Source organism: Xenopus laevis, chromosome 4S (assembly GCF_017654675.1).
Source record: "Xenopus laevis strain J_2021 chromosome 4S, Xenopus_laevis_v10.1, whole genome shotgun sequence".
NCBI lineage: Eukaryota > Metazoa > Chordata > Amphibia > Anura > Pipidae > Xenopus > Xenopus laevis.
Window position 1 is genome coordinate 32,703,556 of NC_054378.1, and position 21,470 is coordinate 32,725,025.

Consider the following 21,470-nt stretch of genomic DNA (forward strand, 5'->3'; position numbering starts at 1 on the left):
CCCGTTAATTTAACGGGCTTAATGTCTAGTCTTAAATAATCCGACTGCTCCCTGCTGTGTTTTGTAATACCCTTACGGTGAGAGTACAGCAGCACCTTCAAGGCCTATGGGGTAGAGGAGGGCAGGCAATTACTTTCCTCACTGTTTCTTTAAGTTATCTGAAGCTCAAATGATTTATAACAGTAAGCAATTTCAATTGTATAACTGTGAATAAAGCTATCCACAGTGGATAACATTTCTATTTACCTATTGTATCCTTTAAGCAGTCCTTTAAAGAAACAGTTCAGTGTAAAAATAAAAACTGGATAAATAGATAGGCTGTGCAAAATAAAAAAGTTTTCTAATATAGTTAGTTAGGCAAAAATGTAATCTATAAAGGCAGGAGTGACTGGATGTCTGATATAATAGCCAGAACACTACTCACGTGCTTTTCAGCTCTCTAACTCTGAGTTAGTCAGCAATTAAAAAGGGTAACACATGGGACATAACTGTTCAGTGAGTTTGCAATTGATCCTTAGTTTTAACCTCAGATTCAAAAGCAACAGTTATGGCCCATGTGGCTCCCCCCCAAGTCACTGATTGGTTGCTGCTTGATCACCAGGGTAACCAGTCAGTGGAAACCAAGAGAGCTGAAAATCAGTAGTGTTCTGTTCTGTTAGACATCCAGTCACTCCAGCCTTTATACATTACATTTTTGACTAACTAACTATATTATAAACATTTGTATTTTGCACAGCCTATTTATTTATCCAGTTTTTATTTTCATACTGAACAATTCCTTTGAAGCAGAGAATCAAGTTTTATACCAAGGGTTTTGCTAAAATCTGTGAAACCTACTCACCATTCCAAGTGTGCATGAGAATTCCCCAAGGAAGTCATGCTCGTAGAGCTGGGTGCTTGACTTGTCCTGGTCAAATAAGCCAAGTTTCAATTTCTGCACCTCTTCAAAGTGATAGTTGATGGTGAACTTTTTGGCAAACACGGGATTTAGGTTGTTTACTGTTGTTTCAGTTCTGTCAATCTAGTAATACAAAAAAAGCATTTGTAACATAAAACCATTATTGAAGGGGGAAGCTGAGAATGCATGAAGCACACAGAAGACTTAAAAGTAACACCTCCCTTTATAAGTTGCTTAAAAAAGGAGGTTTATACTTCATAGGCACTAATAAGCACCAACATTGGTAAACTGAGCACAGTTTTTTCTTAGCAAACACTGTACAGAAGTATGGAACTTCAGTCATTCTGATGCACTTGCTGTCAATAATCTAGTTAGTAAGATCTAGTAAGTACAAGTTGGATGTATATGTAGGCACGAAGTGTTAAGGTAACCCTGAAAGTAACAACTCATCAAGACTGATCTTGATGAAGTTCCACCCCTGAGAAAGGTGGAAAGAGCTCACCCCGCCACATTTCTTGCAAACCAGTGGTGTGTTCTTTTCCTACTATAAGATGGTCTTAATTCCAAGACTTTCTTAGGTACATGAGCCCTGCACTTAGGATCATGCATGGAATCTGCAAAGGCTGAACCAACACAATGGTGCTAGCACAACTTGTATTATGTGCCTTGTCTTGATCCTACTGCATCCAGCCCTGTTTCTCCCACAGGGACACAGTTCACTTATGTTGAGATGCAAGAGACTCTTTAAGCTTTACTCATTTGTACAGTTATACCAAAATTGTTTAATACTGTACAGGAGCAATGTCATAAAAAGATCCCTATAAGATCTCTGGGGGGGGGGCTATATAGTTCTTTAACAAAATAATATATAGAAGATAAATTAATGTTTATTTCAACATATCTAATTATCTAATAGATGACCAAGGGGTTTAATAATAGAGACAACAAAAATGCCAAAGGCTGCACAGGAGGCTTCTTGGGGTATCAAAATGTAACTATGAAACACATCAATTCCTCAAGGAATTGGAAGAGTCTATATGGATATTTTGCTGTGAAGAGCTAAAATTTCTAGCTATACTATCACTGAGATCACTGCAAAGTCTGTAATCTAGAATACAAACTTAGATCAGTAGATCTTGTACTTGATCGGATTTTATTTCAGATTATAACATTTATGATTGTATTTAATACCCCCCTCACACATACACGACCACACAGTGCTGCAGGATAGGTTGGCATTTCACAAATAAATTTTAATAATCACTTTCTACCGAGAAGAATTAGTATCAAAGACATGTCAATTAACAAAGGAAGGGGATTAAGCCTGTTACAAATCCTAGTCACGCAATGTACTACAAATAGATATAAGGGCTATTATTATATAGAACTCATTCTCCCAAGTACAAGCACTTTACCTTCTTTCAAAGAGAAAAATACTTTTACAGAAGCCACGAAAGCCCCAGTAGGTTCCATTAGAGCCAGATTTAAAGGTCACTATTTGAGATGCTTAAAGCCAGGCACATACCATAATGACATTACTCACAAGGTTGGGCTAATTTTATGATAAATGGTCCTGCTGCATTTACTGTACTATTTTGTGCAGGGAATGCTGCCCACGCAGAAGATTATCAGGCTGCTCTCTGGCCACATTAAACCAATGAAAAAAAAAGGAAAAAGAGTATATTTAATTCTTTTCATAAAAATGCAGCCACAAGACTGTACATTATTTAAATGCAAATTTTTCGTTTGCAGCGTGATTCCAAAAGTAATGATATAGTTTTCTCTTTATATGCCCCCCACTTCCCCAACATATTTTGTCTAATTCTTTTATTTTCTATTAACATTTGTAAATCATAGGAAGAAATGCAGTGCATTTCACATAAGAAATTATTATGGGAAGAGACAGGCAAATGATACATAGTTTAGTCACGACATGCCAGTTCTATTTACTTGCGTTGGCCTTCCTACAAATAATATACAGGGAAAGGTTACTTCACAATGACTTAATTTGTGCCACATAACAAATTTACCAAAAAGGATGGAGGAAATCTGAAAGCAGATTCAATAAATTTAACTGATTCAAAGGTCTGCTTTCAGGTTTCCTCCATCCTTTTTGGTAAGTTTGTTGTATGACTTTTGAGTGTTACGACAGGAGCACGTGGTGGAGTCAGCCTACTAACTGTGAGTCGGAGCTGAAGTTAGCAGCAGTGAGGAAAATTAGCAAATATAAATATAGCACCAGGCAGCTGTTTAGAAAATACTTAGGACCTCATTTACTATTAAAGTCATTATACGGCATATATAGCTTCTTAGCACTAAATTAAACAACTTTGTAATATGTCTGGTAACAGTCTGTACCTGTTTTGAGATACAGGCGATCATTTCTGCAGCTTTCTCTCCTCTTTCTTGATCAGGATCACAATGAGCCTGGCTGTCAGGCTTAATTTATTGGCTGCCCCTTGGATGCATTGATGTTGATAACTACTGAAAGGGGTCATGGGCGGGCTTACCCTCACATACATACATACTTGTTGAGGAATGGCTGCCCCTTAAAGCACCAGAGAGTAGGACTGACAGTGACCGCGGAACGTATAAAAAGATTTGTTTTCCTTTTTAATAAAACTGTATTTTTTTCAAGCAATAGACTTACACTTTCTCACTGCTATTGACTACTATACTTAGTACTTTTATTTGTGCTATGGATTGTACAATTGAAGGCAGCAAGGGGCAATTGGGGAAGGCAGCAGGGACGATGATGAGGGAAGCAGCAGGGAAGACAGCAGTAAAGGCAGCAGGGACGTTACTGGGGAAAGTAGCAGGAAGGTGATAGGGGAAGGCAGGTGGAGGTGATGGATGAAATCAGCAGGGAGGTCATCTGTGAAGGCATCAGTGAGGCCATAAGGGAAAGCAGCAGAGAAGTGATGGAGAAGGCAGCAGGGTGGCATTTGGTGCTGGCAGGGGGGAGTTTGGGACATGAGATAACAAGGAAGGAATTATGGCGCCAAAATGACATCAGTAAGAGCGCCTCCCACGTTTGCCTGCCTAAGTGGATGTGGTGTAGCCTCTGGCTTTGTATGTGCCTGTAGCACACACTTATACAGAGGGGATCATTGAATTGGAAGTATGTGAATGGAGTGGGTCGAGTGCTGTTTTTTTACTTTTTAATCTATATTTGACCAGAAAGGTATATAAATATAAACAGATACTTTTTAAACTATTTTCTGTTAATTATGATGGTTTAGTGAACTAAATTTTAAAGGAGAACTAATCCCTAAAAATGAATATGGTTAAAAAAGCCATACTTTACATACTGAACTTATTGTACTAGCCTAAAGTTCCAGCAACTCAATAGCAACAATGATCCAGGACTTCAAACGTGTCACAGGGGGTCACAATCTGGGAAAGTGTCTGTGACACTCACATGCTCAGTGTATTCTCTGAGCAGCTGTTGAGAAGTTAAAGGGATACTGTCATGGAAAAACATGTTTTTTCAAAAACGCATCAGTTAATAGTGCTGTTCCAGCAGTATTCTGCACTGAAATCCATTTCTTAAAAACAGATTGTTTTATATTCAATTTTGAAATCTGACATGGGGCTAGACATTTTGTCAGTTTCCCAGCTACCCCAGTCATGTGACTTGTGCCTGCACTTTAGGATGGAATTACTTAATGGCAGCCTGTTATTTCTCCTGAATCAGTCTCAGTGGGACGCTTTTACTATTGAGTGCTGTTCTTAGATCTTTCAGGGAGCTGTTATCTTGTGTTAGGGAGCTGCTATCTCATTACCTTCCCATTGTTCTGTTATTAGGCTGCTGGGGGGGGTGATATCACTCCAACTTGCAGTACAGCAGTAAAGAGTGATTGAAGTTTATCAGAGCACAAGTCACATGAATGGAGACAGCTGGGAAATTGACAATATGTCTAGCCCCATGTCAGATTTCAAAATTGAATATAACAAAATCTGTTTGCTCTTTTGAAAAATGGATTTCAGTGCAGAATTCTGCAGGAGCAGCTCTGCTGACTGATGCATTCAAAAAACATGTTTTCCCATGACAGTATCCCTGTAAACTTAAGGGTCATTTCAAATTTACAAGGAGAAAATTATGCTACAAGGCTGATTATCAAATTCTGATGCTAGTTGCACTGGTTTTTGTGCTGCCATGTAGTACTAATCAGCCTTATATTGTGACATTTCTATTCTGTATATACAGTATATTGTGAGTTCGTCCCAAAGCTCAGTGACAGCAGCACAGAGCATGTGCCATGGATCAGCAGAAATGAAGATGGGGAGCTACTGGGGCATCTTTGGAGACACAGATCTTTATAGGGCTGTGGGTGTCTTGGGCTGGTACAGAAGCCCAAAACATAATGTGCAACATTTCTAGCCTACTTTTTTAGTTAGTCTTTAGTTCTCCTTTAAGGCATATGATCCCTTTAATTACAAGATAAAAAATAGCTGACTGTGTGGACTTTGCATGTTGTTCCTTGTCAGCTCTAGGAAAATTAGTGAAAAATTTATGAGAATCTCACGCACACCCAAAAATGTGGGCCATACTCAAATGTAATTACCATTGATTATAATGGGAGATGATTACCCAGCCAGACTTTACAAAATGTAACAGTTCTTGATTGTAGAAAAAAACAAAACAACTAACTTTACAAATCAGTTTTGAATCAGTAGCAACATAGAGAATTATTTTTTCGAGTCAATGAGCTCCCATTAATTTGGTTTGTGTTCATTTTATGCAGCATTCTGCTTAATATTTGGACTTAACTATTCAATGCTCTGTCAGAGCTCAGTGCTCAGTGAGCTCCAAGGACTTGATAATAATAAAACCACTTCAGATGAAGGTCTCTGTATGAGACTGAAACACAGAGTACTAAACCATTTTGTGCATTTATATTTTTTGTTTACCAATTCTTTAAATCCTAGGAGTGCTGTCCTTGGCCCAACGTGTGTACGTGTGTGTGTGTGTGTATGTATATATATATATATATATATATATATATATATATATATATATATATATATATATATATATATATATACAGTATATACATACATATACATACAAATCTATACACGGAAGCCTACACTTTCTTGTTACTTCATATTGTGCTGTTTATGAAGTAAATCTGCCAGTAGCTAGGCATGTGAAATGATTATTAGGATACAGATGACAAGATATGTCAATCTTGATTCAGCAACTCAACAGAAAAAAACGATAATTATCTCACATTCTTTATTCCTAATACTCAGTAGCTTTATATAGCCTCTGCAGCATTATTACTATTCTGAGCAGAGAGAAAGCATTGTAAATCATATGGATATACCGAGAGTTGCCCTTGGGTTTATAATCTGACCTTTAGACAAGATGTAAGTATTGTGTCTACACTAGGCTTCCATATGCTGTGATTCTATATGCTCATATGCATGCACAAAGGTGCATAAATAATGTACATTTTCCTGCCCCTTAAAGGTGGAGAGCACTGGGATTAGCCCAACCACATCTGGTTGGGCGATTTGGCCAATTTTACCCATACTGCCCAACCATCTAAACATGTATATGAATTGTACATTGCACTACATACACATTGGTAACTAACTCTGAGGGATGCATTGTACCTCAGAGAATGATAAAGTAAAAAAGTAGTCAGACAGGTTAATTAGCTCATGTGGAAAAAAAATAGCCTGTGTGTGTGTTTGTATGTACCTGGCCCAAAGATGAGGGACTGTAAGGAAAATGAGTGATTCACAGAGCAGAAGATAGAGAGAATAGAACAACACCTTAAAGATGGCGTCTAGAGCTTTTGGCAATTCAAGGAATGTGACACTGGTTAATGCTTGATTTTCACTATATATAGTATGCTAAGTGTAGTTTTTACCATATATAGTATGCTAGCTGCTAAAATGTATAAATCTTCTTATATCCTGTGTGGGGGAAACATATATAAAGCTTCATTTGGGGGGAGGCTCTTTGACTTCTGCCTGGACTTCAGAGTGCCTGGTTATGTTGGAATTGCTGCTGAGCCATTTTATGGAGGGGTCCCTCAGCTAAGTATCAATAAATCTCTTATGTTTGTTTTACTTGTGTGTGTCAGTTTAATCACTCTACAGACTGAACAAGAGCCCAATCTCAATACAGGGACATAATGGAGGTGTGCGTTATTGGGTTCTTCCAGAGTGGGTCGTAGGAAGAGAGGTGATTGGTGGGTCTAAGGAATAATGGATAGCTGTCTGCCAAGCCTGTCTCACCTCCTGCATCAGTGGTTTGTTTTGGTTGTGTATTTATATCCTTTACACCACTTCTCACTGCAAGTGGTGCAGCACATGCTTATGTCACTGCAGAGTTCTTCAGTAGGGATGGGCGAATTTGACCCATTTCATTTCGCCAAAAATTTGCCGCCGGCGAAATGTCGCCGACGCCCATTAAAGTCTATGGGCATCAAAATTTTTTTTGTTACACGTTTTTTTGACGCACAACGCCATACAAGTCTTTGGCCGTCATTTCCGCGGTGAAAAAATTAGCCCATCCTATCCTATTCTTCAGAGGAGCATTACATGAGGGAGTGAATTGATAGCTGGTGAGCGACTCTGCCTGTGGGGGACGGTGAGTAGGTGTGCAGGTAGTAGTTCTTCTTGTTAGTAGCTGATTACCCCAACGGACTCTGTCCACTTCTAAATCCTTCTTTGTTAATATTAACATTTTACTGTCTGCCCCTTCTTACTATTTGCTGCTCTCCATGTTTCCCTCATAATCAGTCATTCTAACCTTTAGGTTCTGCCACTTTCAGTATTCTGGGGTTAATGAATTCTTCATAGTCCTTTGCAGTAATCAAACAAGCATGTTGTAACGGTTGGCACCCTAAATCTAGAACCGATGCCAAGCCGCCTTTGGCTTCGGAAAGGAGCCCTCAGCTACTCAGATGCCCCCAGGTCTTAAACCGAGAGGTGCAAGGTGAGGGGGTCTAGACAAGCAGAGGGGTACAACTGTAAACTAGAGTCTTTGGGCAGAAGGTCACAGTACAAGGAATAAGTCAAAATCATAGTAAGATCAGGCTGGTTCGAGGCAGGCAGAGAATAAGCGTAGTCAGGCAGGCAAGGGTCAAACCGGGAGATCAATCAGAAAGCAGAAGAGGTAGTCGGTATTCAGGCAAGGGTCAGGATCCAGAGGTCAGAATAGTCAAAAGTCAGGCAGGGGTCACAACAAGAATCAATCAGAATCAGGAACAGGGTCAAACAGATAGCACAAGGCTCAAAAGCACCACAGGATAAACCTATCACTGGCAATGAGTGAAAGAATGGGATCCCTTTAAATACCCTTTTGAATTTCGCACCATTGCGTGCCTTTGCGCACTGACGTCATCGCGCCACTGTGCCCGCGTCAATATTACAACCGAGACACGGGTGCGCGCGCCCTAAGTAGCCGCAATGGCGGCTGAAGAGGAGCAGCGCGGCGGGCGTCCCCGCCGCACCATTGGTCCACCAGGGTAAGTTACTTTTCTCACATATGTCTTGTTATGTCTCAGGCATGTAGCGTCTATTGTCTGCAGTGGTCTTTCCATCTATGGTTAATACAATTCTCATTGTTCATTTCTGCTGTGATCTTTCTGTCATGTCTAGGGTTACTAGGCCTATTTTTTGCAGTCAACTTACTGCAGTGCTTGGGTTAATGGAGCACTCATTGTACATTTTCTGTAGGGATCTTACAGCAAAAGCTGGCCTAAGATCTAAACTTCACTTTTGCCCTAGGACGGGGGGAGAAGTTTGGTATCCGTGCAGCAGGTGAGCTTATGTGTATAGTGGGCCCTTGTGGTGAGGTTCTCTGGTGGTCCCCTGGTATCACAATCCAATACTAAGTAAATTTTAATTATTTTAAAATACATTTTTTTTAATGTTTTTGACTGTTCCTTCATGTCACTCACATACTGCTTTTCTTAGGATTTGTCAAACTAATCATTGACCTTCCTCTCTCAGAGACAAAGGTCTCTCTATATCTAGTATGAGACATCCTGAAATGTACAGAAACAGAAGGCATTCATGTACTACTAAAATATACATTGTTTACAGATACCAATTGCTAGACTAGGTCCTCTGAGCAACTCATCAATAATAATAATGATTACTTAACTGAACACAAATAATGATTAGTTAGTTGAACACAGTTATTGTCTCTTAACCAGAGATAAAACTCTGAGTTTCCTGGAAGGTATGAAAAGGAGGGCAATGTGATCCCCTCAGACTGATGCTCTGTTACTAGCTTTGTAGGGAGGCTTTCAACAAGTTTTATCCTCCGTGTTGAGTTGCTAAGTCCATGTTTGTATATGAAATGTATTGCTGTAATATTGACTTCAATCACATTTTATGATATTCCAGGTGTGTTTGTTCATATGTCTGTTCTGCTTTTCAGAAGGTGACCTTGGACTTGAGGCAAATTAAAGGACCAGAAACAACTCTCTAACGAAAAACATATAAAATAAATAGAAAATATCTTGTCAAGAAATAGTGCTGTATGAAATACAGGCTTTAAGAGGTCTATTTATGAAATGTAGTGGTTTTAGAGGTTAATGAAACCACGATTAAAATCTATTGGGGGAATGTAATAAAAGTCGGCAAGAACAAAATATTCGCAATGCGAAAAGTTATGCCTCTGTGCGAACAAATTTTTCTTTGCGCTAATTTAATATAGCTTTTGCAAACCTGGAAACTGTTTAACGACCACTTCCAATGTGAATGAAAGTTTGCGAATGTTATAGTTTGCGCCAGTGAATGTAATAATACTTCTTACTGGAAATGTTGTTACGTTTGCTTCAAAAGATTACTACACCCTCAAATACTTCTTGAAAGTGGGCAACGCGCAATTAAAATTTGCAATGCGATAACAGTTTAAGGAGTCCCCCATATTTCTCTAAAACCACGAATGGTGGATAGCTATTAAAAGAAAAAGTAGGAAAAGAAAATTTTAGTTTTTCAGACAATTATGAGTGCAAAGTTCCCAAAAACATATAAAAGTTCGAATTGATTAAAAACGGTCCAATGGGATCAGTGCAGCTCTCATTGACATCTATAGGACCTCGACAGCGCTTACTTGGCACAGTTTTGTATTTGAGTTTTTCGTGGTTTTTACATTTAATAAATTTGAAATTTTTGTGTTTTAGAAAACTTTTTAGAGAAAATATACGATTTATAAAAATAATAGAAATCTTAATTATAGTAAATTGGCCCCTTAAACATTGTTTTCACTTTATGGTGTTACTGGTCCTTTAAGATTGAATCTCATCACTCACAGTTATAATTGTTACTATTGAGAGGTCAAAATCTTATGAATGTATTACAGAATAGTGAAAATTACAGTACCTCAGACCATTTCCCATTAACTTCCTGAAATAAAACACAAAATGGGTCAGACTTAGAAGCCACATCTCGATCCAGAAGATTTTGGCAGGAGACTGAGAGTTCCACCCTATAGACACAGTACTGACTCCCAACAGGGCCTGAGGGGGAGGAAGTATATGTGTACGCCATCGGCTCCAATAACTTAAGACAATCTACAAGAGAAAAGGATAACAAAAATATTATAACACATATTCTTCCATTGTTTGCACTTAATGCTTTTTAAATGCTTGTTTATCTTTCGTTTTCCAAATTAAATTCTCAAACGGCTGTATAATTCTCAAAATACTACAAACAAAATTAATACTTCAAACCTTTTTGGATTTTTATTTTAAATTTTTCAAAAAACATTTCAGACCTTTATCAAGGGCTCCGACTCCATTGACAACACCCCAGGACAACACCTAACAGAATATTGAATGCCTATGATCTAATTTTAATACGTGTGGAGGTATACCCCACAGGCCAACCTCCTTCCTTTTCTTCCTCCCCATTTTTTACTATACAGACCAAAAGCATTTGCATGTATGTACAACCAATTCCCATCTAATCAGACTGCTTATTTCTTTAAAACAAACTTTATTTCCAGAAAAAAACAGAACCATAGATATTTCTTAATTAAAACAAAAATGAAAACAATGCTTTTCACAAGGTTAAACATAGAACAATAACGGGAAGTCTTTAAAATGCTGCTTAATAAATATACATGTCAGTATATTACTCTTGTAAGCAAGGAACGTCGTTGCAAAGCAAAACCTTTTTGGTTCAATAGAAGTGTTGGTGTTGAGGTGGGTAAGAAAATGCGTGCTTTTATGGCTTTCAAGTTAGCTAGGACAGCCGAATCATTTATAAGTTACAAGGAGGCTAATAAATCATGCAAAAAAGCTATAAGGAAAGCTAAAATTGATATGGAAAAGGATATTGCAGCAAGCAGTAAAAAGAATACAAAATTATTTTTTAAATGTGTTAATAGTAAAAAAATGAAGCAAGAAGGGGTGGGACCTTTAATATCAGAGGGGGGTCAGCTGGTTGATGAAAATAAAAATAAAGCTCAGATTCTTAAAGGAAAACTATACCCCCAAAATGAACACTTAAACAACAGATAGTTCATATCATATTAAATGGCATATTAAAGAATCTTACCAAACTGGAATATATATTTAAGTAAATATTGCCCTTTTACATCTCTTGCCTTGAGCCACCATTTCGTGATGGTCTCTGTGCTGCCTCAGAGATCACCTGACCAGAAATACTTCAACTCTAACTGTAACAGGAATAAGTGTTGAAGCAAAAGACACAACTCTGTCTGTTAATTAGCTCATGTGACCTAACATGTATGGTTTGTTGGTATATTTGTGAGTACAGTGAATCCTACGATCCCAGGGGGCGGCCCTTATATTTTAAAATGGCAATTTTCTATTTATGATTACAAAATGACACATGCTACTAGAAAAGTATATTATTATGAAAATGGTTTATTTACATGAAGCAGGATTTTACATATGAGCTGTTTTATGCAATATCTTTCTATAGAGACCTACATTGTTTGGGGGGTATAGTTTTCCTTTAACACATATTTTTCGTCTGTCTACACAAATGAGGAACCAGTTAATGAAGGTTTCCTTCTTGATAGTCCCAATTCTAGTAATAAAACTAGTGATGCATGGTTCACACGAGGAAGTTCAAAAGAGACTATAACATGTTAAGATAAACAAAGGTCCGGGGCCAGATGGTATTCATCCTAGGGTACTTAGCGAGCTTAGCTCTGTGATTGCCAAACCTCTTTACTTAATTTTTAAGGATTCTTTGAGGCCTGGCATAGTGCCGAGAGACTAGCGAATTGCTAATGTGGTGCAGTTATTCAAAAAGGGATCCCGTTCTCAGCCTCAAAACTATAGGCCAGTTAGACTGACGTCAGTGGTAGGACAGCTTTTCGAAGGGGATACTGGACTTCATAGCAAATCATAATACTATGAGTTTGTGCCAGCATGGGTTTATGCGTAATAGATCTTGCCACACTAACTTAATTTCTTTTTATGAGAAGGTGAGCAGGGACCTCGAATCTGGGATGGCAGTGGATGTGATTTACTTAGACTTTGCTAAAGCATTTGATACAGTGCCACACAGAAGGTTACTGGTTATATTAAGGAATGTTGGCCTGGAACATAGTATTTGTACCTGGATAGAGAACTGGCTAAAAGATAGACTACAAAGAGTGGTGGTAAATGGAACATTTTCTAATTGTACCAGTGTTGTTAGTGGAGTACCGGGGGCTCTGTACTATGACCCTTTCTTTTGAACTTGGTTATTAATGACCTAGAGGTGGGCATTGAAAGTACTGTTTCTATTTTTCCAGATGATACTAAATTGTGCAGAACTATAGGTTCCATGCAGGATGCTGCCACTTTGCAGAGTGATTTGTCTAAATTGTGAAACTGGGCAGCAAACTGGAAAATGAGGTTCAATGTTAATAAATGCAAGGTTATGCACTTTGGCAAAAATAATGTAAATGCAAGTAATTAAGGAGTTTCATTAAATGAGAAGGATCTAGGGGTTTTTGTATTTAACAAGCAGTGTCATTCTGTGGCTACTAAAACAAATAAAGTTCTGTTTTGCATAAAAAAGGGCATTAACTCAAGGGATGGAAACATAATTATGCCTCTTTATAGGTCCCTAGTAAGGCCTCATCTAGAGTATGCAGTGCAGTTTTGGACTCCAGTCCTTAAGAGGGATATAAATGAGCTGGAGAGAGTGCAGAGACATGCAACTAAACTGGTTAGAGGGATGGAAGACTTAAATTATGAGGGTAGACTGTCAAGGTTGGGGTTGTTTTCTCTGGAAAAAAGGCGCTTGCGAGGGGACATGAGGGGTTGAACTTGATGGACTTTGTCTTTTTTCAACCCAATTTAACTATGTAACAGGCAAAAACTATGTTCAGCACAAGCCCCATGCACTGTGCTCATGTTAAAACTAGGTGTATACTGTCCCTTTAAGTCTTTTACATCTAGACTGCTCTTCTACTGAGCTACTACTACAAATTTTAAACAATTAGCTCTGAAACAAGACAAATCGCTTTATATAAACTAATAATACACAGAGATGTAAATGAATAAATGCTTGATTATAGCAACTCTGTATTTGTAAAATAAAAGCTTTTTCATTGATTAAGCCAATTTCCTGGCTCAGGGCTCAGAGAACAATACAGCAGTGAGCCTTTATACACCTAAAATGGCTGTAGTCCATAGCTTGCAGTCAAGGAGAGAGCAAGCTTGCACATAGTATCAGATTCAGTGTAAGTTCTAAATCATATACAGTATGTTCCAGCATTTTCTTGAAGACAACTGCACCACTTCTTACCAAGTAATCAATGAAATAGTTATTACTTTTGAGCCAGTTATGAAGAAAGCATGCAATACACAGGACAAAGCTTTGTCACTATGGGACACAGTTCCAACTGGGTCATGATATTTAATAAAATATACACTGAATAGAATACACCACTGTATAGCACAAGCTCCTATAGAGCATATCAGTTTCACAGCTTATCATAACTGGTCCTACTCTTGCAAGGCTAAACTATGTAGCACTTACCATGCATCTCTGGGGATCTCTGACTGCTGAAAATCGAGCACATTTTCCCAAGTGAAAGATAATATTCACTGCTGCCTTTAGACTGCTCAGACACTCATTCATACAGGCACTGAAATGATGCAATGGATAATGCTACAGACTACAATAATATATAATTTTCTGAAGGATTTGGTCTCAATGCTTCTTGGGGAATAATTAATAATTGCACTAAACCTTTATTTTTGGGTGAAGCAGCAACAACATAAAACAAAGGTAAAAAGCTAAAGAATGACCAAATTATTCTTCATCGTCATGAACTATATGAAAATACAGCACTTGATCTTGCAAGTCACTGTTTTCTTTTCCATATACTGTATGTCATTCTAGGTTTCAGTGTAATGCTAGAACAAATCCAGATGATATAGCACTGTATTATCTAAATCCCACTCCAGTAAAGATCCTACCACATTCAAAATGTGCATCTTATGTATTTTTGCATCAAAAGGCAGAAAGTACATGCCAGTGTTTTTTAGTTGACAGAGAATTGTCCAGGGCCACCAATGGTGTTGCCATTGATCAAATGGGAAATCTACTCCAGTGCTGGTACTAATACTTTTCACTCCAAGAATGCTCTAGTGGGCATTCTAGTTCTAGGTTGAAAGCACAGTGCCAGGTCCAAGGGAAACACTTCTGATTTAATACTACAGGTATTAGTGGCAGTCTCAGGAGAGAGGGGCATTGTGCCTGCCATGGAGGGGGCAGGAGGTGCTTGCAGGTGATTTACCAATTACAGTGCAACTGATAGATAAGCTTTGCTGAGACATAGCAAACAGATCACTGAATTTTTCTGAAATTAAATTTGCAGAAAATAACTGATAAAATGAAATGGTATAAAAGGGCATATATCTGCAAGTCTTTTTAAGGAAGGTTACATATTTATAGGGGTTGTTTACCTTCAAAATCTGAGTTTCATTAAAGGCAGCCATTATAATTGATATAATATTTGCTAATATTCAACAGATGCTGCTAAGAAATGTATCAAATAATGTAGCAAATTGTTCAGAAAACAGTTCAGAATATGCACCTGGATCACAGAGCTGCCAGACTGAAACAGCAGAGATAATGTGGGAACATTAAATTTAATTTTGGAAAAAGGGTAAAAAAAATGCAAAGCTATTGAAAAAAGTCTTTATTTCTGGTGAACAATCTGAAAACAACTCAAATGAAAAAGTGTTTAGAAGGTGAACGACCCCTTTAAAGAGGCTGTACACCTTTGAGTTAACTTTTAGTATGATGTGATGTAGAGAATGATATTCTGAGACAATTTGCAATTGGTTTTCATTTTTTATTATTTGTGGTTTTTGAATTATTTAGCTTTTTATTCAGCATCTCTCCAGTTTGCAGTTTCAGCAATCTGGTTTCTAGGGTTCAAATTACCCTAGCAACCATTCACTGATTTGAATGAGAGACTAGAATATGAATAAAAGAGGGCCTAAATAGAAAGATGAGTAATAAAAAGTAATAATAACAACAAATGTGTAGCTTTACCAAGCATTTGGTTTTAGAAGGGGTCAGTGACTCCCATTTGAAAGCTGGAAAGAGTCAGAAGAAAATGGCAAATAATTTTAAAAAAATAGTGACGGCCAATTGAAAAGTTGCTTAGAATTAGCCATTCTTACACATGCTAAAATTTAACTTTAGGGTGAACCACCCCTTTAAGTGGGCTCACAGCCCTCATTAAATCCCACTGACTGAAAGAGATGGAGAACAGCTTTTCTATGCAGACTAATAAGATGGGGGTTTATTAAGGTTTTAACTGCTATTTAAAGGGACTCTTTGGGCAGTTGATAGGAAGGTTTTTAAAAATATTGTCATATTATTGTATTTTGTCTAGGGCCACTTTTGCTCTAGCTAGTAACCTCATGTGACATTTCTAATATTGCCGCTTTATAAAAACAAAAAAGTGATTGAATAATACATCTATGGACAAGGGGTATACACTTGTTATACTGTACTTGCAAGAAGAATGACCGTACAAATGTGTATTCTCTAAATCACAAATGATCAGGTCAATGTCCCATTAAGCACAGACTGTATACTATGCACTACTCATTATACAGACAACTATTAGGGCTTCTTGAGGATTCTGGGTGGTGTAGCACAGCAACTACAGAATTGTAAGGGTAAGTAATTAAAATGAGATAATGCCCAGATGTCATAATGTGTTCGAACAAACTGCATTAGACCCGATTTGGTAAAACAAAACTAAAAAGAGAAAAGAATCAAAGTGACTTACACAAGGTTGTATGGAAGTGACATGGAAAGAAAGCAGGCTGCCTTGCTTCAACATTACGTCTAAACCAGCCGAGACAATCTCGTTACACTTTTATGGCACTGATATGTGTGACATTTTAGCTTGTTCTTTAGAAAAAGAACACATTCTGCTAGATTCCATGCAGTGAGTAATCCACACTATTTCTGTGCATTTTATTATGAGCTGATGAGCCAGTCCATTTCAACAAGGGGGGGGGGGTGTAACTACATTCTCTGTTCTCTCAAACAGTTCTGGGCACAGAAGCCCATTTTCCAGGTGCAAAAGTGCACTTGGTAATGCATCAAGTATGAATGTATGAAAATAAAACTACCATTTTTATATTACTGTTACCTTTAAAGCTAATTACACTCTATTAGAGTTTTACTTCCTTTTAGATTTTACATAAATGGTACAAATTTACAGCATGACTTACTGTGTGTACAAAAACATTATTTCTTCGTATAACAGCATTTGGAAATATTGTAGTAACGTGAGAATTGGCCTACCACACCCCCTCCATAACATCAGAGATGGGCGGGTTGGGTGCAGGACCTGCATATCACTACAGGATTGATATTATGCGTATCTCTAAATTGGCATTCTCTACAGCACAAGCTCTCAAACTGGAGGTCCCTGAGTTGAATATGGCTATCCTAGCCTGCCCAAGGGCTCCAATACGTGTATAGCATCTGTAATCTAAAACCCATTATCCAGAAGGCTCCAATTTACAGCAAGGCAAGCTTCCATAGACTCTATTTTAATCAAGCACCGTAATTCAGATTTGCAGTTGACCCAGGTAATGTAAATTGGTTTTGAGTCAGGCCTCACATTCATATCATTGCGAACCTGGCCTCAGCCATTTGTATTTGGTATGTTCCAATATATCAACGAAAGGATTTAACCAGAACAAATTAAATTCAATAATTTTTCTGCTAAATACAGAAGAATATTTTTTGGCCTCATATCTTGTTACAGGAAGACTTAAAGGGATCCTGTTATCGGAAAACATGTTCTTTTCAAAACGCATCAGTTAAAAATTTGAAAATTACCAATATATAAAATTATTAATACCTGAGGATTGTCATGCATTGGTTAGATTTCAGATTTGTTTTAACATTTAACCAGAACAAATTAGCTGCAAGATTTGTGTAAATTCTCTTGGCATAAATTCACCTCTCTTCTCCAGGAGAACGTACTCCAGTCAAAATTCTCCAATTCACTAAGAGCACAAGAGCAGGCTGGTAAAATGCCATTATAAAGATAGAGCAGCCACTTTTAAATCTTATTATCAACATCGCCCTTTCCATCCTAATTTTTTATCTGGCGAAAATCCTCTAGAGAAAATGATCTCAAGAAAATATACTGGTGAATTTTTACAGAGACTTTATGACAGAAGAAAATATTGCCACATTTCTCTTGAAAAAGTGAACTTATGATTTTTAGTAAATATGGAGATGTGTTGTGAAAATACACCTGGCAAAGTGAGGTGAACCTAGCAGGTTTGATTTACACTTTGGTAAATGTGCACCAAAAAGTGCACTTACAACTTTTAGTAAATATGAGTTGTTTTGTGAAAATACATGAATTGAGGCAAGCACTGAGGAACATTTTGGTAAATAAGCCCCAATAAGTAAAGTGGTTAAAGACCGCTCAGACTTTTAATTTTTTGCTACTGTTACTAATTAATGAGATGCAAAAGTAGCTGATCCTATCATGGCAGTTTGCCAATTGGATCCTGGAGAAATTTCTCTTGGTGAAAATTCATTCATGTGCTCTTAGTAAATTGGCAAACATTCACTGGAAAAATTCTGCCTTGCAAAAGATGTGAATTTTTGGCAAAACAAAGTGCTTTTTCACCAAAAAAATGAATGGTGCACAAAAGCCCACATCAAAAATTAAATAAATTCGGAGCACCATTCCATGTGTATTGGAAGGTTTGTTTGTAAAGTAGAGTTTGTGTTTTGTGCCTGTTGGAGTCTATGAGTAAGTACCCCAGCAGGCAGAAAATGCATTAGCATTGTCACAAAACAAAGAAATAAAAAATGTTTTCACCTTCCCACCCCTAATTTGCATATGCAAATTAGGATTCGGTTCGGTATTCGGCCGAATCCTTCGTGAAGGATTCGGGGGTTCGGTGCATCCGTATATATAAAGGTTTTCTTGACTATTTATTTTACAGTCCTCACATTCCCCCTGCCGTCATTTAAAATAAATGTGATTTGGGAACTATGGAATTCAAGACATTCACAACTTGAACAACAAATAAAAATATAGACATGGGCCAGCAATAACAAAGGAGGAGTATTATGATGCAGAGTTGCAAAAGGGCAGATTGATCAAAATATGAAATCAGAGCTCACCACAATAAAATTCACCCGCTTTCTATTTATTTCTCTGTGATTTTTCCTACGCATATTTATCAAATGGTAAACCCTATTTTTCACCCATTGATAAATAACCTTTTACAAATCCCATAGGAATGAATAGAAAGTGCATACCTCCCAACTGTCCCATTTTCCACAGGACAGTCCCGATTTTGACAGCTCAGGCCGCAGTCCCTTATTTTTTCTTTGAACAGCCAGCAAAAGATACAAAGTTTCTAACTTAATTCACAGTGACCCCAGAATAGATACTTAGATACAATTGTAACAGTTTAAGATAAGCATGTCTCTTGGGGAAACTGACTTGCAGCTTAAAGGGCAATTCACCTTCATTAGCAAAACTGTAATAAAACCTAAAAACCACAGAAATATGTTAAAACATTTATAACTTGCCAAATTTTTATAAAATGATCATGGTAAAAAGGGGGTGTGGTCACAAACATGGGCATGGTCCAAAACAATTTGACAAAACTCCGCACAGCAAATATTTTTGTTCCTCTTTCTATTTCCAAATTGTTGGGAGGTATGAAAGTAGGTGAGTTTTTCTGTGGTAAGTTCTAATCTCATATTTTGATAAATCTGTTCCAAAGGGTAAAAAGTGTGCCCCATTATGAGTTATTGATTACATCACCATGGCCTCCTGCCCAGTGTAGTATAACTGCTAGCCTTCCATAGCTGTAAACTTACAATTTGAAGGTCCCAGGTTCTTAGTAATTACACCCACCCCTGCACCCCAACTTAATCTTAATATAGTGCCTGTACCCTAAGACATTGACCGGAAAATATTTGCCACAGCGCACACAAGAGATGTGACACAACAAACTGGGGACTATCAGATATGATGCGTTAGAAGACATTGTGGGGCATATTTATCATGGGTCGAGGTGAATTTTCGAATGAAAAAATTCAAATTTCGAGCTATTTTTCATGTACTTCGACGAGGGAATAGTCCAAATCTGATTCGAATTTTAAAAAAATTCAAAAATTTGAATATCAAAATTTATCATGTACTCGACTTCGACTATTCACCACCTAAAACCTTCCAAATTGCTGTTTTAGCCTATGGGGGACCTCCTAGAACCTATTTGGAGTAAATTTGTGGACTTTTTACAATTCGAATTCGGCCAAATACAGACCTATTCGAAAAAGGACCTATTCGACCCAAAAAAACTTTGACTTAATTTCGTTTGGTCTTTTTGAATTCGAATTTCGAAGTTTTTTCAATTCGAAATTTGACCCTTAATAAATATGCCCCTATATGTGTGGACATGGATGCAAAGCTTTCATTCCGTGATAGATAGGGCATTGCTTAACATGAATGTAATGTAATGATTAGCAAAGATGGATAAAAAAGCAGGCAGATATATTTAGCAACTATCAGTGACCTACAGAGCCGCTTTCTATTCGCGCAAGACTTGTCAGTGTAGCAGATATGTGCAGTTTCTCTCCTGGACTGGTTCAATGTATAAAAGCAGGTATGGAAGCCTCAACTTGAGCACAGACAGGTCATGTTCTGTTGCTATGGCAGCCTCACAATCATTTTCAGTTATATAGAGAGAAAGCCTTTCGACTGCAGGAGTGTGAATCCCCGATAAACACACACAACATGACAAGGAGCACTTGGAAATGTCACAGAAAAAGCCTGTTTGTCTTATTTCATAGATCATTGCTTCTCTAGGATGTTCCAATTTAGATTAGGATCAAGCAACTGTCTTATTTTAACCATTTTCTGCTGTTTACTCTGGCTGAGAAGTGACATTATAAAAATTACACATTTTACTTAAATGTTTCTTTTCTTCATTCTGATAAAATTTACCATATGTACTTTGATTTATTCCTCAAAATGGCTGGCACATTAGTGAAAAGTGTTAAAGAGAAAACATGTCCTGCTTACAAGTTGTGCTCATCACATATGAGACACATAGGCAGCTTATAAAACTGCAAATTTCTTCTCTGTATTTTTGATACAAAACTGCACATTTCTTCTCTGTATATGACAGTGGAAGCTGGCCATACTTTGTTTTTGAATGAATCCTCAATTATACATTGCAGATCTGAGAAAATAACAAAATATCATGGAAACACACTATTGAAACTTAAAGCCACAGTATGCTATGTACAATGAGAATAATTATTAAGCAGTGTAACGATTTTATGGAATTGTGTAGCTGAATGCAAAATTTTGACACAGTAAGAGAACCAATATAACCAGCATTATGTGCTACCTTTTACACAGCATTTTTACACTAATTTTTACACTGGAAATCTTTACTGCCTTAACTTGTCTCATTGACTACACTGGATAATACAAGGCCTGAGATAATATAACCATGGGTGTCCGCATAAAATTTTCCAGGAAGGGCAAGTAAATTAATATCACATAGGGTAGCATCCCACTGAAGATGAACCAATTCATGACAATGCCGGAAATAACCTAATTAAGGCTTGTAAGTATAAAAGTATAAAACATGTTTTGTGTTGTTGGGTATCAAATTTACGAACAAATTCTTGGAACTAGCTGGAGAAGTGAGGGTGAGGCAAATGTCCCCCTCTTGCCCCCTTCTGTGGACACCCATGAATATAACACATAGCAGAACGACAACCCCAGCCCCCTCTTGGGGCCCCCTTCCTGGGATGGGAGAGCAGACTCTTGAGGGATCCTACGGTTGTTCTTAGGGTTTTGTTCTCCACACCATTTATGCCTTCAACTACAATATCAAGGTTTAGAAATTTTCATCTAAGCATCTTAAAGTGGACCCGTCACCCAGACATAAAAATCTGTATAATAAAAGTCCTTTTTAAATTAAACATGAAATCCAATTTCTTTTTTTTATTAAAGCATTCATAGCTCTTGTAAACACATTTAAAAATATCAGCTGTCAAACAAATATTGCCTACCCCGCCTCTATATAGA

The 21,470-nt window shown here is 37.6% G+C and overlaps 1 protein-coding gene across 2 annotated transcripts in view; it reads right to left on the reverse strand.

Moving 5' to 3' along the window:
• Positions 1 to 21,470, reverse strand: part of cpne2.S (copine II S homeolog) — a 64,739-nt gene that overhangs the window by 24,069 nt on the left and 19,200 nt on the right. For both annotated transcript variants that reach the window (XM_018260452.2, XM_041561128.1), the window contains exons 2-3: positions 10,256 to 10,446; positions 842 to 1,021 (exon numbers count right to left, since the gene is read on the reverse strand). In XM_018260452.2, the coding sequence (XP_018115941.1) occupies positions 842 to 1,021; positions 10,256 to 10,423 (348 nt within the window). In that variant the 5' untranslated portion in view covers positions 10,424 to 10,446. The remainder of the gene's footprint in view (positions 1 to 841; positions 1,022 to 10,255; positions 10,447 to 21,470) is intronic.